The 17,860-nt window shown below is 40.0% G+C and overlaps 1 protein-coding gene across 1 annotated transcript in view; it reads right to left on the minus strand.

Annotated features, from left to right (window-relative positions):
• Positions 1 to 17,860, minus strand: part of IQCA1 (IQ motif containing with AAA domain 1) — a 171,894-nt gene that overhangs the window by 130,117 nt on the left and 23,917 nt on the right. Inside the window, exon 6 of the mRNA XM_007184769.2 lies at positions 1,766 to 1,971. Within this exon, the coding sequence (XP_007184831.2) occupies positions 1,766 to 1,971 (206 nt within the window). The remainder of the gene's footprint in view (positions 1 to 1,765; positions 1,972 to 17,860) is intronic.

Raw genomic sequence — 17,860 nt, forward strand, 5'->3', positions numbered from 1 at the left:
CATTGCAGCGCTTGGGCTTCTCTCTAGTTGTGGTATGTGGGTTTTCTCTTCTCTAGTTGTAGCGCGAGGGCTCCAGGTCACGTGGGCTCTGTAGTTGAGGCACGTGAGCTCATTAGCTGTGGCGTGCGGGCTTAGTTGCCCCGCGGCATGTGGGATCTTAGTTCCCTGCCCAGGGATCAAACTCGCGTCCCCTGCATTGTAAGGTGGATTCTTTACCACTGGACTACCAGGGAAGTCCCCTGCCATATTCTTTTTATTCTTTTTTTTTTTTTTTTTGTTGCGCTGTGCAGCATGTGGGATCTTAGTTCCCTGACCAGGGATTGAACCTGTGCCCCCTGCAGTGGAAGCACGGAGTCTTAACCACGGGTCCACCAGGGAAGTTCCCCATATATTTTTCTTTAGAAGTGAAGTTCTAGGTCTACATCACACTCAAAGGGAGAATGCTACCAGAGGAAGAGGTGGGGTCAGCGGAGACCACCTGGGAGGCTGCCTACCACAGATATAAACATCTTTTTTTTTTTTTTTTTTTTTTTTTTTGGCTGTGTTGGGTCTTCGTTTCTGTGCACGGGCTTTCTCTAGTTGCGGCGAGCGGGGGCCACTCTTCATCGCAGTGCGCGGGCCTCTCACTATCGCAGCCTCTCTTGTTGCAGAGCACAGGCTTCAGACGCGCAGGCTCAGTAGTTGTGGCTCACGGGCCCAGTTGCTCCGCGGCATGTGGGATCTTCCCAGACCAGGGCTCGAACCCGTGTCCCCTGCATTGGCAGGCAGATTCTCAACCACTGCGCCACCAGGGAAGCCCCTAAACATCTTTTAATGTAATGTTTTGAGAAGAAGGTTGGTTTTCTATTGCCAGCAAGTTAAATTCCCTGGTCCTGATGAGCTCATCAAAGTTGGAATCTGAGTGTCTCTGAACCTAACGTGGTACAGCACAATACCCATCAAAGAAAACAGGTGGTGAGTCTGCTTCCATGGCCCTGGGACTGATCACAACAATCTGCTCTCTTTCCTTCCCCTCTTGAAATAGATTTTAAAGCTGCTCCAACTGGGTTGCCTACAAAGCGTTTGTTCTACTGGGTGGAAACTTGTACTGTGTTCTACAAGTGTTTGTTCTACTGTACTTCTCTAATAAAGGAGCACATCTTTTGTAAACAAAAACCATCTTTTGAAAAGAAGCTTTAAATTGCTTAACATTTCACTTAAGAGCATTAAAGAAGACCCTTAATATAGGCAGACCCTTAATACAGGAAGGCCTTAATATACATAATGCCTTGTCCCCAGAACTGCTACCTTCCCATCATTTCCTGGGAGGCCTGGGGGCCAGGCATCAGGTCCCAGAGTCAGCAGCTGCTTCAAGGGATTATGACAGAGAAGGAGCATGACTGAGGTTGTGAAGCCTCATACAATTAGGGTCAAATCCCAGAAGGAAGGGCAGCATGAATTGCTTGTGGCCGGACCCCTCGGATTTCAGACAGACCTGGCCTGTGAAAGCCTACCACCTTGGGGCTGTGTCATCCACCCATGATGTTCAATTTCATGTGGTTATAGAGGTATTACATAGACTGTATTAAAAAAAAAAAAACCAGGAACAAAAGCAATTTCATTAAAAAAAGAATTAGTTCCTAAATTCTTAGCCTTCACATTCTACTTTTCTAAAATGAAGCCAGAAAACCACATGAATCTATATCAACATGTTTCTGTGCTTAAAAACACACAAGAATATCAACCACCACAGAAGAGACTGTCAGGACAGATGTCCTACACTCACCTGCATTCGATGAACCAACGCCGGATCTGATCTTGGAGGTTCTCCTTGATGTTGGGACCTTCTATTAGTTTCAAGTCATCCTTGATTGTAACCAAGGCATCTCTGTATTCCTCCTCATGCTTTACCTGCACCTTATCCCGCAGGTGCGTCACCCTGTCAGCCTGGATTACTGCAGCACTGACTTCATTAAACAAAGGAGGTGGGTTCTGAAAATATAAGCCAAAGGGTTTGAGATCATAAAGGTTACAGAGCGGTGAAAAATATTAGACACTAATGAAATATGTCAGTATCTTCAATGGTGTCCTACCAAAGACCCATAAGAAATACAAACAGAACAAAAGAATCAGATCTTGCAGGAGAACTTGAAGGAGTAATTCACAACCATGGGGAGGAAGTATGGGATCACTCTGTACTATTTCCCAGAAACTGGTAGTTAGCTTAAAAAATGCTTATTCGGTAAATCATTCAAAAAATCATTCAAGTTACAGAAGGTAAAGTTCTCCAAATCTTCTTGGTTAGTGGGAGAGAAAAGAATACAGCATTAGAAAGTAAATGAAGCAAGAATTGATGAAAAGAGTTTGGGTGTTCTGATTTCAAGAAAAATGACACCAAAATCAACTCTGAAAATATCCCCTCTATTGTTAAAGACCTCCAGAGCAGGAAATTCTCAGCTGACTCCAGACATTCACGCTATTACATCTTATTGTGAGAATGTTCTCTCTCCACATCTGCTGATCAGAAAGGCAACAATGGCTGGCTATAGAACGCCAACCAAATGCTCAGCACTGGTCCAGCAACATGTGGAGGGTTGTGGTAACCGAAAATACAAAGTCACTTTGAGACATAATCCCTGTTCTTTAGAACCCCTAAAGAAATGAGGTTGGTGGGATAAGAGTAATGTCCGTCACAGTAGGGAACCATGTCAAATAATCTATAAAAGTGCTACCTTGTGGGTTTGGATGGAAAGAACTAAAAGGGACTTGGAGAAGAAGAACACACATGGGAATCATAGGTATGAGCTAAAGATCCTGAGCTCTAAGGAGTTCAGAGATTCAGCCCAGGTAAGTTAGCAAATTAAGGACAAATTCAGTGGTGTGTTGGAGCCAGCCTGTAATGACTCACGAGATCCAGTTGATAGATTTTCAGGAATTTTGCAAGCTTGCTGTTAGGCACAGTTATTTTTAAATGCTAAATTATATAAACTTAGGATTGAATTATGTTAACAACGCAAGTTACCGATACCAAAAACTCATCGCTTCATAATTATTTTTACTGGATTTTATTGTCATCTGTGCTCTTGATGTCATTATGTCTGTTGTATCTCTAAGGTGAAAATACTGTAATAATGCTGTCACTTCTGTGCGTGTCTTCCTGTGTTCATTCAGGTTAGCAGCTTGCAGTTGGCTATAGGAATACTTACACCATCGAAATTAGCAAATGCTACAAATGAGGGCTTGATTTACTACTGTGATTTGATTGTATAGACTTAAGAAAGCGGTAGAGAAAATAATAATGCAGATAAACATAAAAGTGTGTCGTGTCTGTGTCACTTACATTGTGAATAGCACACAAAACTCAGGAAAGATTCTTCCAGAATCCAAAAACTATAATCTGATTCAGCAAAGGATGGCTAGTATCAAGTAGAGAAAAGATGACAAGTATTGGGCATGGATGTGGAGAAATTGAAACCCTTGTACACTGTCGGTGGGAATGTAAACTGGTGCAGGCACTACAGAAAACACTATGGAGGCTCCTCAAAAAATTAAAAATAGAACTACCATATGATCCAGCAATCCCACTTCTGGGTATACATCCAAAGGAGAAATGAAATCAAGATCTTAAAAAGATATCTGTATCCCCCTGTTCACTGCAGCATTATTCACAATAGCCAAGGTATGGATACAACCTAACGCCAGGGACCATTTTAAATCTGAAAATCCATATCCTTTTGTTACAAGGATTTTTTTGGTTACTGTTCCTTTACAATTTCCTTCCTCTGTTTTCTTAGATCTTTTCTTCTCAGAACTTTACACGTATCCCTCATCCATCTTTACACGTATCCCTCATCCATCTCTACACGTATCCCTCATCCATCTGTCATTTTGCTATTTTCTAGGAGATTTTCTTAATTTTTTCTTTCAACTTTATTTTTTGAAGTTTCTATTATTATATTTTAACTCTTCAACAGCACTTCAACTGTTCTTTGATTCTCCTTTTTTGGGGCATTTTGTTCTAATTTCTGGATTCGATAATCCTCTTTTATTTCCATAAGGTTATTACTTTTAGAATTCTGTTTTTTATGTTTTATTTTTCCTCTGTTTTTTTCTTCCAATTTCTTTTCTGTTGGGTCTCTGTCTTTCCTAAGTGACTGGTGACCCTTTGTGGTTCACGCTTATTTAGGAGGGAGGCTCCCAGAGCTGTTTGGAAGCTGTGTAGGGGAGTTGCTGACTGGTGAGGTCAGAGCTGCTTTATTGGAGGTATCTGAGTATCAGTATCCAAATGTCTTTCTTTTGAGCTGGTTAGTTTCTGCAGACAGAAATCCTCCCATCTGCTCCTGAAGAGGTGTAAGTGTGGCTGCAAGAGCCAAGCAGAGGGAGGGAGCTATTGGTCTCACTGTTCTCTTAATCCTTCCTTTCAGAACAGGATCTCACCTCGCTCCCCACTGGGCAGAAAGAACAAGATAAACACAAGCGCTTATTCTACCGAGTTAAACCAAACTCACTGACACAGCTCTTACGTCCCTTTGCGTTGAACTTTTCAACAAGTTTCTCCCTTTCAACAGCATATAACTGTACATTAAAAACTCTATCTGAAAATTATAGAAAAGAGGAATTTTATTCATTTCTATAAATAAATATTCAGAGCTAATTCTGCCATCTTATGTTTTCTAAAACAATTTCTTATTTTTCCTTTCCTACCTTTTGCTGGGTCTATGCAGTTAACTTTGTTCATTCTTGCTATGCAGTGGTTAAGAAACTATACATCTTATTTATAATCTTCTGCCAGTTATTCTGAAATTTTTAACATCATAATCACCACCTATATTTCTATTTATGTCTAGAATTCATTAGTATTTTTACTGTTTCTTTAAGCAAGTCTAGGACCTCTGCATGTGTTCACTCTTTTTCCCTCAAACTTTGTGTAATAACAGATTGTGATTAATTTTTAAACCAGTAACTATTTAAATTTAACCATTGTTTTGGTTTCACTTTTTAGTCTTCTTTCTCCTATTCAGTTTTCATTTTGCTGAAGCATGCCCTTTTTTTTTTTTTTTTAACCTCTTTATTGGGGTATAATTGCTTTACATAGTTGTGTTAGTTGCTGCTGTACAACAAAGTGAATCAGCTATTTGTATACATATATCCCCATACCCCCTCCCTCTTGCGTCTCCCTCCACCCTCCCTATCCCACCCCTCTAGGTGGTCACAAAGCACCCAGCTGGTCTCCCTGTGCTATGCAGCTGCTTCCCACTAGCTATCTAGTTTACATTTGGTAGTGTATATATGTCAATGCTACTCTCTCACTTCATCCCAGCTTTCCCTCCCCCCACCCCATGTCCTCAAGTCCATTCTCTACATCTGCGTCTTTATTCCTGCCCTGCCACTAGGTTCATCAGTATTGTTTTTTTAGATTCCATATATATATGTGTTAGCATATGGTATTTGTTTTTCTCTTTCTGACTTACTTCAATCTGTATGACAGTTTCTAGGTCCATCTACGTCTCTGCAAATGACACAATTTCGTTCCTTTTTCTGGCTGAGTAATATTCCATTGTATATATGTGCCACACCTTCTTTAACCATTCACCTGTTGATGGACATTTAGGTGGTGAAGCATGTCCTTGAGTGTAACTTTCAGACTGGATATGGTCAGCCATAAGTATTCTAAGTACTTGCATTTCTAAAATGTCCTCATTTGGCCCTTCCCACTTGAATGGCAGTTTAGTAGCTACCCTGGAGGATACTTCTTCTAACGGGCAGAGCTGCCAGTGACTAGCTTGTTGGAAATTTGATGATTGTTCCTTTGCAGATAAGCTATTCTGCTCTTACGATGCTTTACACTTAGTCTTTTCAAAGTTTATCAAAATGAACCTAGGTGTGAGCATTTCTTCATTCATCACATTCTCCATTTGGTGGGTCCTTTCAATATAAAGAATTATGTCTTCTCCTCTGTAAATTTTCCTTCTATTATTTCTTTTTCTCCATTTTTCTCCCTGCAACAAATATTACATAAATGGCAGAGCACCAGATTGATCTGACCTTTTCTCTTATATTTTCCATCTCTCCTTTACTTGCTTGCACTATGTTACAGAAGATTTCTCTATCTTTATCCTTCACAATTAATTTGGCTTTCAGTTATGTCCATTTATTATTTGGATTTATTTAGAATTTTAGAGGGGTTATTATTGTTCTGCTTTTTTGAGCATGCTCTTATCTTCCCAAAATTCCTTCTTATTTTATATTATATTTGCTCCTTTCTTATTTTTAGTAGTCACTTTGTTCAGGCAAATTATTTTAGATGCAACACATCTTCAAATATACCAGTGAGGTATTTTTTCCAAGTTCATGCTTTCCTCAAAATTCTGAAAAGCAGTAAAAAAATATGGATTCCCAGTTCCATCCTGGGGGTGAGGAAGAAGCAAGAAACTAGTAGTTTGGGAAAGTCTTCAAGTGATTCTGATAATATCCAAGTTTGAGGAAAAACTAACTGCTCTAGAAAAAGGTTTGGTAACCTATAGCACAGGAGTCAAACCTGGCCCACTGCTTATTTTCGTAAATAAAGTTTTATTGGAATGCAGCCATGCCCATTCATTTACATAGTGTCTATGGTGGCTTTCACACTACAACGGCCACACTGAATAGTTGGGACAGGGACCATATGGCCTGCAAAGCCTAAAATGATGATGATAAAGAAAAAGAAGAGGGACTGTTTCCTTAATTTCTCTTTCTGATCTTTTGTTGTTAGTGTATAAGAATGCAAGAGATTTCTGTGCATTAATTTTGTATCCTGAAACTTTACCAAATTCATTGATTAGCTCTAGTAGTTTTCTGGTGGCATCTTTAGGATTATCTATGTATAGTATCATGTCATCTGCAAACAGTGACAGTTTTACTTCTTCTTTTCCAAGTATTCCTTTTATTTCTTTTTCTTCTCTGATTGCCGTGGCTAGGACTTCCAAAACTATGTTAAATAATAGTGGTGAGAGTGGACATCCTTGTCTTGTTCCTGACCTCAGAGGAAATGCTTTCAGTTTTTCACCATTGAGAATGATGTTTGCTGTGAGTTTGTCATATATGACCTTTATTATGTTGACGTAGGTTCCCTCTATGCCCACTTTCTGGAGAGTTTTTATCATAAATGGGTGTTGAATTTTGTCAAAAGCTTTTTCTGCATCTGTTGAGATGATCATATGGTTTTTATTCTTCAATTTGTTAATATGGTGTATCACATTGATTGATTTGCATATATTGAAGAATCCTTGCATTCCTGGAATAAATCCCACTTGATCATGGTGTATGATCCTTTTAATGTGTTGTTGGATTCTGTTTGCTAGTATTTTGTTGAGGATTTTTGCATTTTTATTCATCAATGATATTGGTCTGTAATTTTCTTTTTTTGTAGTATCTTTGTCTCGTTTTGGTATCAGGGTGATGGTGGCCTTGTAGAATGAGTTTGGCAGTGTTCCTTCCTCTGCAGTTTTTTGGAGGAGTTTGAGAAGGATGGGTGTTAGCTCTTTTCTAAACGTTTGATAGAATTCACCTGTGAAGCCATCTGGTCCTGGACTTTTGTTTGCTGGAAGATTTTTAATCACAGTCTCAATTTCAGTGCTTGTGATTGGTCTGTTTATATTTTCTATTTCTTCCTGGTTCAGTCTCGGAAGGTTATGCTTTTCTAAGAATTTGTCCATTTCTTCCAGGTTGTCTATTTTATTGGCATATAGTTGCTTGTAGTAATCTCTCATGATCCTTTGTATTTCTGCAGTGTCAGTTGTTACTTCTCCTTTTTCATTTCTAATTCTACTGATTTGAGTCTTCTCCCTTTTTTTCTTGATGAGTCTGGCTAATGGGTTATCAATTTTGTTTATCTTCTCAAAGAACCAGGTTTTAGTTTTACTGATCTTTGCTATTGTTTTCTTTGTTTCTATTTATTTCTGCTCTGATCTTTATCTCTTTTCTTCTACTAACTTTGGGTTTTGTTTGTTCTTCTTTCTCTAGTTCCTTTAGGTGTAAGGTTAGATTGTTTATTTGAGATTTTTCTTGTTTCTTGAAGTAGGATTGTATTGCTATAAACTTCCCTCTTAGAGCTGCTTTTGCTGCATCCCATAGGTTTTGTATTGCTGTGTTTTTGTTGTCGTTTGTCTCCAGGTATTTTTGATTTCCTCTTTGATTTCTTCAGTGATCTCTTGGTTATTTAGTAACGTATTGTTTAGCCTCCATGTGTTTGTGTTTTTTACATGTTTTTCCCTGTAATTTATTTCTAATCTCATAGTGTTGTGTTGGAAAAGATGCTAGATACGATTTCAATTTCCTAAGGCTTGATTTATGACCTATGGTCAACTAATCTATGACAAAGGAGGCAAGGATATACAATGGAGAAAACACAGTCTCTTCAATAAGTGGTGCTGGGAAAACTGGACAGCTGCACGTAAAAGAATGAAATTAGAACACTCCCTAACACCATACAGAAAAATAAACTCAAAATGGATTAAAGACCTAAATGTAAGACCAGACACTATAAAACTCTTAGAGGAAAGCATAGGAAGTACACTCTGACATGAATCACAGCAAGATCTTTTTCGACCCACCTCCTAAAGTAATGGAAATAAAAACAAAAATAAACAAACGGGACCTAATGAAACTTAAAAGCTTTTGCACAGCAAAGGAAACTATAAACAAGATGAAAAGACAACCCTCAGAATGGGAGAAAATATTTGCAAAAGAATCAATGGACAAAGGATTAATCTCCAAAATATATAAACAGCTCATGCAGTTCAATATTAAAAAAACAAACAACCCACCCAATCAAAAAATGGGCAGAAGACCTAAATAGACATTTCTCCAAAAAAGATATACAGATGGCCAACAGGCACATGAAAAGCTGCTCAACATCACTAACTATTAGAGAAATGCAAATCAAAACTGCAAGGAGGTAACACCTCACACCAGTTAGAATGGGCATCATCAGAAAATCTACAAACAACAAATGCTGGAGAGGGTGTGGAGAAAAGGGAACCCTCTTGCACTGTTGGTGGGAATGTGACCATTGTTTTGGTTTGTGACTTCTCTACTTGAATCCACAATTGAGATGCTGTCAGAATATAGCATCCACTTAATGACATAAAGCCAGGTGGAAAAAAAAATGAAAAGAAAATCACACATATAATACTTGATAAAAATATGTATTAGAATGTGTAACAAACTAAGCAAATTGTCTAAGTTTAGTATAATGAGAAGGTGAGAATGTACAACTCTCGATAGGGAAAACCCCCTAAAACTACTTTAAAAGTGGATCTAGAATGAGAATCACAGAATCATTTTAAAGAACAACGTTAAAAGCCAGTGATCTAAATTGACTCAAGATTTAAGTGCTCAAAGCCATGACTTTATATTATCTACTTTGTGTCAAAATAAAGAGATAAGAATTCCCTTTATTTAATCATTTAAAGAAGTATCCAATTCTCATATTTTTCAGGTAATGTCTTACATTCCTAGTGTTATGAAATAGAAGTTTATAACTCACACAGAGATTTTTATCTGATCTCTCCAATGACTACCCTAAAGTCCATTGTTTTCGTGAAGATGTTCAAATGCATCTCTGCTACAAATGACCCAAATTTCTTTGTCTCCGATGAACGTGTAAAATTGTCTTGAAGTCTTGCTTTAATGTTATGATTTTTTATCTGTGAATCATATGAAATCCCCCCACTACATTGTTCTTATGGTAAATCATGACGTATTTTTTTCATAGATTCACACATACAAACTATATTTTAGCTGGGCCTTTTCCCCTTTGAATCCCTAAAAGTGAAGTAATGAGTAGGCAACTCTGACTGGTGTCCTGGCAAAGCTCTACACAAAGTGTTCAGCCAACTTCATAACACGTCCATGATCTATAAGTGAAACAGAAGTCTCCCAGCGCTCATCAGATTTTTTGTAATTGGCATGGCACTCTGTCCCACACCTTCTTTCCCTACATTTCTTTACTGATGTTACATCCATCTTTTGAGACAGAAGTAAGGACCTGATTATCCCATTGAACAGATGGGGACTGAGGTCCATCACTTAATGACTCTCCCAAGCCATCCTATGTGAATGAAGAAGCTGGCAATAAGGTTTCTGGATTCCTCCAGGTCTGTGTTTCTCCTATTACACCACGCTGGGCTGTTAATATGTGTGTATTCATGCGTGTTGCTTGAGATAGACTTTCTCTGACAAAAATACATTTGGGGTCATTTGTAGCTTCTTTCGCTAGTTGCTTTTGAATTTGAAGGTTATAATATATTTAGATTCTTATGTTAATGAGTAGCTTTTCCTTTGGGCTAAAACATCTTTTTCCTGTTTAGCAACTTTGGTCATATGGCATTCAAATTTGTTAACTCACCGCATAAACAGCAACTCATTGAAAAATAAATTACGAATATTAAAGGGAAATAGAGAACACAATAATATACTATATATGGAAATACATCAGCTGTAGAATAATGCATCTTAATGAAGGCTTCCCATGTGAATAAACCATTATATTTACAAGCTTTCCACAGTTAATGACCCAGAACTGGTTAACGAAACCTAAGTTTATAGCATGGTCCTCCGTCAGCAAAAATATACATATTAATAATTGATGTTGCTGTAAAAATAGGACATAAGATGATGACTCCTGGGTTTGTGAAGAAATAGGACTCCATGGTCCATTAACTTAAAATGCTTATCTAATGTTTGATGGGCTTTGCCTTTAAAAATCCTTGGTCAAATTAGTAAGATAAAATGGACATTTGTCCAAATGACAATCTGTTCAATTTATCAGTCACAAATCCCCTTGCAAATAAGTGATTTAATGCTGGCAGCTTCCTGGAGGAGCTCATGGTCTTGGGGGTACTGTAGTAACTTAAGGCGAGGAGGGAGCAGTGAGGGGAAGGGAGAGGGTCTATTCCAACAAATGACCGCCGTGGTCAGTGCAGAGATTAATCAGCTCCACGCAGCCCCTGGTAGGTCATCATTAGGGAGTACTCAGAGCCGCCCCATCAGCCCATGGGCTTGCGCTGCGCGCTTCCTGCACTAATTTTACACGTGGAATGCCTCATGCTGTGGAGTAAACTGCTCTTCGGTTGGTCCGTTTTAAGATCGTGTGCGTGCGTGTGCGTGTGTGTGGACGTTCCCCAGTTTATAAAAATAAGCTCTTTTGTTTCACCATTTCATTTCACAGTAATATATCTATACTTGTATATCTGTGTTTATATAAACACATCTACTCAGAAAGAAGAACCCAGCAAGAAGAAGTGGAAAAGAAGTTGTGGGGAGAGTCAGAGCTGATGGTTTTCTTTTTTTTTTTTTTTAATTTTTAAAAAATTATTTATTTATTTATTTAATTTTTGGCTGCGTTGGGTCTTCATTGCTGTGGGCGGGCTTTCTCTAGTTGCCGCGAGCGGGGGCTATTCTTCGTTGTGGTGCACGGGCTGCTCATTGCGGTGGCTTCTCTTGTTGTGGAGCATGGGCTCTAGGCACGTGGGCTTCAGTAGTTGCAGCATGTGGGCTCAGTAGTTGTGGCTCGCCAGCTCTAGAGTGCAGGCTCAGTAGTTGTGGTGCATGGGCTTAGTTGCTCCGTGGCATGTGGGATCTTCCCGGACCAGGGATCAAACCTCTGTCCCCTGCATTGGCAGGAGGATTCTTAACCACTGCACAACCAGGGAAGCTGGCTGATGGTTTTCTTTTGCCCTCTGCTCATACTACAGCTATGGTAAATCTTTATTTTAGGATGCCACAACTTCAAATGGGTGTAAAACAACTAAAAATAGAGCAATTTCTAGCCCGTTAAATCTACTTTCTAGAAACTTGTAGTAGTTTTAAGATTTGCTTAATTAAGAGCTGGAATAGAACTGTATAGTTGAGCCTGTAATCGATTAGTGGTGGGAGCCAAATTTGCTACTTTTGTGTCCTACATTCTTTAAAAATGTTTTAAAATAAACACTTCCACAGCACTTAAAGTTTGCGAGACACTATTTTAACTGGTTTACAAATATTAACTAATTTATTCCTCATAATAAGTAGCCTATGTATGAGTACCATTACTATCTTCATTTTATATATGCAGAAACTGAGGCACAGAGAGGTCAAAGAACTTGTCCAGGGTCACACAGCCAGGAAGTGGCAGACTGGGGCTTTGACCCGAAGCATGTACCTCCAGAATCTCTCCTCTTACCCTGTATGCTTTCTTGTATCTCTTCACTGATAGGTTTCTTCTGGCTTAAAATAGTTTGTCTGAAAATGGTTTTTTACAGGTACTATAGATCATACTTTTCAAAAATATACATTTGTAATTTTAATGGATATTGCTGAGCTGCCTTGCAAAGAGGTTGCAGGATTTCTTTACTCTTCCCCCCAACAGTGTATGACAGAGCCTTTTTTCCCACACCTTGCCAACATTGTGACCTTAACCATTTTGATCTTGGCCAACTTAAATAGATAAAAAATGGCAATTTAATAAGCATTTTTAAATATGAGTGATGTGAGCATTTAAACCCACAATTATAAGCCATTTCACAAAATAAGAGTGGGGGCTTCCCTGGTGGCGCAGTGGTTGAGAGTCTGCCTGCCAATGCAGGGGACAAGGGTTATAGCCCTGGTCTGGGAAGATGCCACATGCCGCGGAGCAACTGGGCCCATGAGCCACAACTACTGAGCCTGCGCATCTGGAGCCTGTGCTCCGCAACAAGAGAGGCCGCGATAGTGAGAGGCCCGCACACTGCGATGAAGAGTGGCCCCCGCTTGCCGCAACTAGAGAAAGCCCTCGCAAGAGACGAAGACCCAACACAGCCAAAAATAAATTAATTAATTTAAAAAAAAAAAGAAAACTTTAAAAATAAAAAATAAAAAAACAGTGAACACTTACCTAGTGCTCACAGGGTGCAGTGTGTCAGACACTATTTTAAATGCTTTATAGATACCAATTTCTTTAATACTTAACACACATCTTTGCCTGGGTGCTAGCACTATCTCCATTTTGCATATGTGGAAATCGAGGCACCAAGAAGCCAAGACACCACCTCAGTTCACACAGCGAGTAAATGGTGAAACCAGAATCTGAACCCAGGCAGGCTGGCTCCAGAGTTCCTGGCCTTAACCATTCTACTATGCTGCAGTAAAGGACTTTGTAATGGGCCCTAATCTGAGATAAATAAGGGCAAATGTCCTGCCCTAGAGTAGGGATAAAAGAATCCTGGGATCAGGTGACTAAAGGGAGAGAATTGTTTTGCTCATTGAGTTTCTGACGACCTGGGGACCCAGGGCAAGAATAAAGCAGAATAAGAATAACAATAAATACTTCCCAGAAATAAACCCATGCACACATGGTCAGTTAATCTACGACACACATAGGAGGCACAAACATACAATGGAGAAAAGACAGTCTCTTCAACAAATGGTGGTGGGAAAACTGGACAGCTACATGCAAAAAAGTGAAACTGGACCCCTATCTCACACCATATACAAGAATAAATTAGGGACTTCCCTGGTGGTGCAGTGATTAAGAATCTGCCTGCCAATGCAGGGGACATGGGTTCGACCCCTGGTCCAGGAAGATCCCACATGCCGTGGAGCAACTAGCCCTGTGCGCCACAACTACTGAGCCTGCGCTCTAGAGCCCCTGAGCCACAACTACTGAGCCCGCACGCCACAACTACTGAAGCCCGCGCGCCTTGAGTCCGTGCTCCACAACAAGAGAAGCCACTGCAGTGAGAAGCCCACGCACTGCAATGAAGAGTAGGTCCCGCTCGCCGCAACTAGAGAAAGCCCACGCGCAGCAACAAAGAACCAACACAGCCAAAAAGATAAAAAAATTAAAAAAAAATAAAGAGTTAAAAAAAAAGAATAAATTAAAAATGTATTAAAGACTTTAATGTAAGGCCTGAAACCATAAAACTCCTAGAAGAAAACATAAGGCAGTAAACTCTTTGACATCAATCTGAATATTATTTTGGACTTCTCTCTGCAGGCTACGGCAACAAAAGCAAAAATAAACAAATGGGACTACATGCTTTTGCACAGCAAAGGAAACTATCAACAAAACTAAAAGGCCACCTACTGAATGGGAGAAAATACTTGCAAATTATGTATCTGATAAAGGGTTAATATTCAAAATATATAAAGAACTTATATAATTTAATGTCAAAAAACAAACAGCCCAATTAAAAAATGAGCAGATGACATAAACAGGCCTTTTTCCAAAGAAGACATACAGACAGCCAACAGAGACACATGAAAAGATGCTCAACATCAATAATCGTCAGGGAAATGAAAATCAAAACTACAATGAGATATCACCTCACACCTGTCAGACTGGTGATTATCAAAAAGCCAAAAAAATAAGAAGTGTTGGTGAGGATATGGAGAAAAGAAAACCCTTTTACACTGCTGGGAATGTAAACTGGTGCAGCCACTATGGAAAACAGTGTGTAGATTCCTCAAAAAATTAAAAATAGAACTACCATACCATCCAGCAATCCCACTTTTGGGTATTTATCTGAAGAAAACAAAAACACTCACTCGAGAAGATACATGTTCACTGAAGCATTATTTATGATAGTTGACATATGGAAGCAACCTAAGTGTCCGTCCACAGATGAATGAATAAAGAAGATGAATAAATGAATATATATATAGTACACACACACACACACAATGGAATATTATTCAGCCATAAAAAAGAATGAAATCTTGCCAAATCTTCAGCCATAGAAAAGAATGAAATCTTGCCATCTAATGGCAATGAAATCTTGCCTTTTGAAATCTTGCCATTTAAGGTAGGTCCACCATAAATCATTTAACTCCATACAGAATATTATTCAGCCATAAAAAAGAATGAAATCTTGCCATTTGTGGCAACATGGATGGGCCTGGAGGGTATTATGCTAAGTGAAATAAGTCAGACAGAGAAACACAAATACCGTATGATTTCACTTATATGTGGAGTTTAAAAATCAATACACATGGACATCAAACCAAAACCGAAACAGACTCATTGTTACAGAGAACAAAGCGGTTGCCAGAGGGGAGAGGGGGACTGGGTGGGGGGCGGGGGAGGGGAAGAGGGGGATGCCAGGAGAAGTAGGTGAAAGGGATTAAGAAAAACAAACTTGCAGTTATGAAATACACAAGTCACTGGAGTGAAACGCACAGCACAGGGTATATAGTCAATACTATTGTAATAACTTTGTGGGGTGACCATTTCAAAATGTACATAAACGCCAAATCACTATGATAGATACCTGAAACTAATATGATCCTGCATGACAATTACACTTCAATAAAAAATACTTAAAATCAAACTAAAGGTTCCCAGTCAACTAGACTGTAAGATCTCATTTAACAGAAAAGAAAATAATGAGTTTTCTTTTTTTCCCAAAGCATCTTGAGGTGGACTTTTGAATCACAAAAATGATTCAGGGTGTCCTCCTCGGGCTCTGATTCCCTTGCTCAACCTAAGAGCCTTTCATGCATGCCTGTATCAGAATCACTGCTTTTCCTGGTTTGCAAACATTTTCCTGGTGCAACACACACAGTATACGTGGTGGGCAGTGCCCGCTGCCCTAGGGATCTCCGAATTCTCCCTCTGCAGCTGGGTAAGACTTGGACCCTGTTGGGCTGTTCCAATGGCACTGCTTTTCCAGATTGCACTTTTAATAGACTAATTTCAAGTTCATAAATCTGAGTGAGACAGGCTGGGACCTGGGACCCTTTGCTGTAGTGCTTGCACCTGGACAAACGTCTCCTCCAGCAACAAAAAACAAAGAAACTATAAGGGACTAAAAATAACTGCGTGCATGCGCAGTTGGGGCGAATCATGAACAACCAGATACATAAAGACCAAAAACCCAACTGCCACTTCTGAGGAGCCGGGAGCAAAATCAGGGTGTCGGGAGCAAAAGCAGGGTGCTGAGCATGTCCCCAGCACACCACACCACCAAAGGGGTGGGCAAAACAACTAAGCCACCCCTCCAGCCCAACCCCTGGACACACCCCCCTACCCTCACCTCCTACAAGGAACCAGCTCGCCCGCACTCAGGGAGTGAGCAAGGGCACCGTTACTTGTTTTCGCCCCCTCCAGCTGCAGCAGGGGCCCCAATAGAGCCTAGCCTGAATTTCTTCGGGCCTCTTATCAATTTCTATTGATTAAGGAGGCTAAGAATCCTGGTCGGTAACACGAGCAGCAAATAACGAGGGCCAAGTTAGTTTATATTTTGAAATCAGCGGCATGCATGTGTTAGGCAACAACTTATTTCGAAATATTTTGTTTTGTTACATAGAGATGTCATGATGCATCGTGATAGTTTTCCTTTGTACAAAATCATTCAGTTATCGGGACAAAGTGATGTAATTTTCCAAGACGATGACCATCAGCCACCATTCCTTGAAGGCAACCCGTCTAAGCTCTAGGCTGCGTCCGGAAGCCCTTCTAACAGCTCTGTGAAATAGATAGCACTATCCTGCTCTTACAGAAGGAGAAACTGAGGCTCAGGGGGAGGGGGAGTGAGTGGCTCAAAGTGTCCCCCCCCGACCCACGTGGTAGAGGGGCCACCCCAGACACCTGCCTCTCCATCCACCTGGCAGGCCAACCCTTCAAAGGCCAAGGGGAGACGTGCACTCATTCCTAAGATGCTGCTGTCCCCAGACACTTAGGGAAACAGCCTTTTTTTTTGCATTTAAAAGTGAAATAGGGGCTTCCCTGGTGGCGCAGTGGTTGAGAGTCTGCCTGCCAATGCAGGGGACACGGGTTCGAGTCCTGGTCTGGGAAGATCCCACATGCCGCGGAGCAACTAGGCCCATGAGCCACAATTACTGAGCCTGCGCGTCTGGAGCCTGTGCTCCACAACAAGAGAGGCCGCGATAATGAGAGGCCCGCGCACCGCGATGAAGAGTGGCCCCCGCTTGCCGCAACTAGAGAAAGACCTTGCACAGAAACGAAGACCCAACACAACCATAAATAAATAAATAAATAAATAAAATAAACCCAAAGTTTAAAAAAAAAAAAAAGTAAGCCAAAATAAACATTTAAAAAAAAGTAAAATAAAACTAAAACAAAGCAAAACAAAACCCCATAAATCATGGCAAATCTGTTTTTTAATACATTTATTTCTAGAAACAACCAAAGGTCATTTGGAGCCAAATATAATGAATAATAATGCACAGGATCAAGCTGGATGCCATGGTTTGGGGTTGAAATCAAAGTGTGATCGTAAAGACTGCTTCACTTTGATCCTTCACTCCTTTTGGCTTTGACAGCAGTTCCCAAAGAGGAGCCCCTGAGGGCCCCGGACCAAGGGGAGCCTTAGGAGGGAGCCGCCTTTCGGGAGCATTCATTGGGTGCCCAAGCTCCTACCTGGGGTTATTTGTTAATAAGAAATGAGCCTAATTTATTGACCAAAAAATAATCTATAAGGTAGCTTGCTTCATGTTAGAATTTGAAAGTGAGCAGGGTGTTATGGTGTTTTGAGGATTTAGCTGATGCATTTCAAAGTGACAGTTCTTCATGTTTAATAAGTGTCCCCTAGTGTTCTTTATTATAATGCAAACATTGATAGCTTCAGAGTAACACAAAATACACCATGGTCATGGCTGTAGGACACATTATTTCAAAGGGACCCACAGAATGAAATGTATTACATTCATTAAGTGTCCTCCTTCATCCACTCTGTTGGCTCTGCCAATTAAAATAACTGCACATGAATTTTTAGAGTGCTATTTGTTTTCCTTTGTAGATTTTAGAATATAAATATTTAAAATGGCAATATCAAAAAATAATTTATATGACAATGGTAAAGGCAACATTTAGTCAGGAACTGAGGACATAATGATGTCTTTTGCTCTAATTCTCGTTTCAGTT

Source organism: Balaenoptera acutorostrata, chromosome 8 (genome assembly GCF_949987535.1).
Source record: "Balaenoptera acutorostrata chromosome 8, mBalAcu1.1, whole genome shotgun sequence".
NCBI lineage: Eukaryota > Metazoa > Chordata > Mammalia > Artiodactyla > Balaenopteridae > Balaenoptera > Balaenoptera acutorostrata.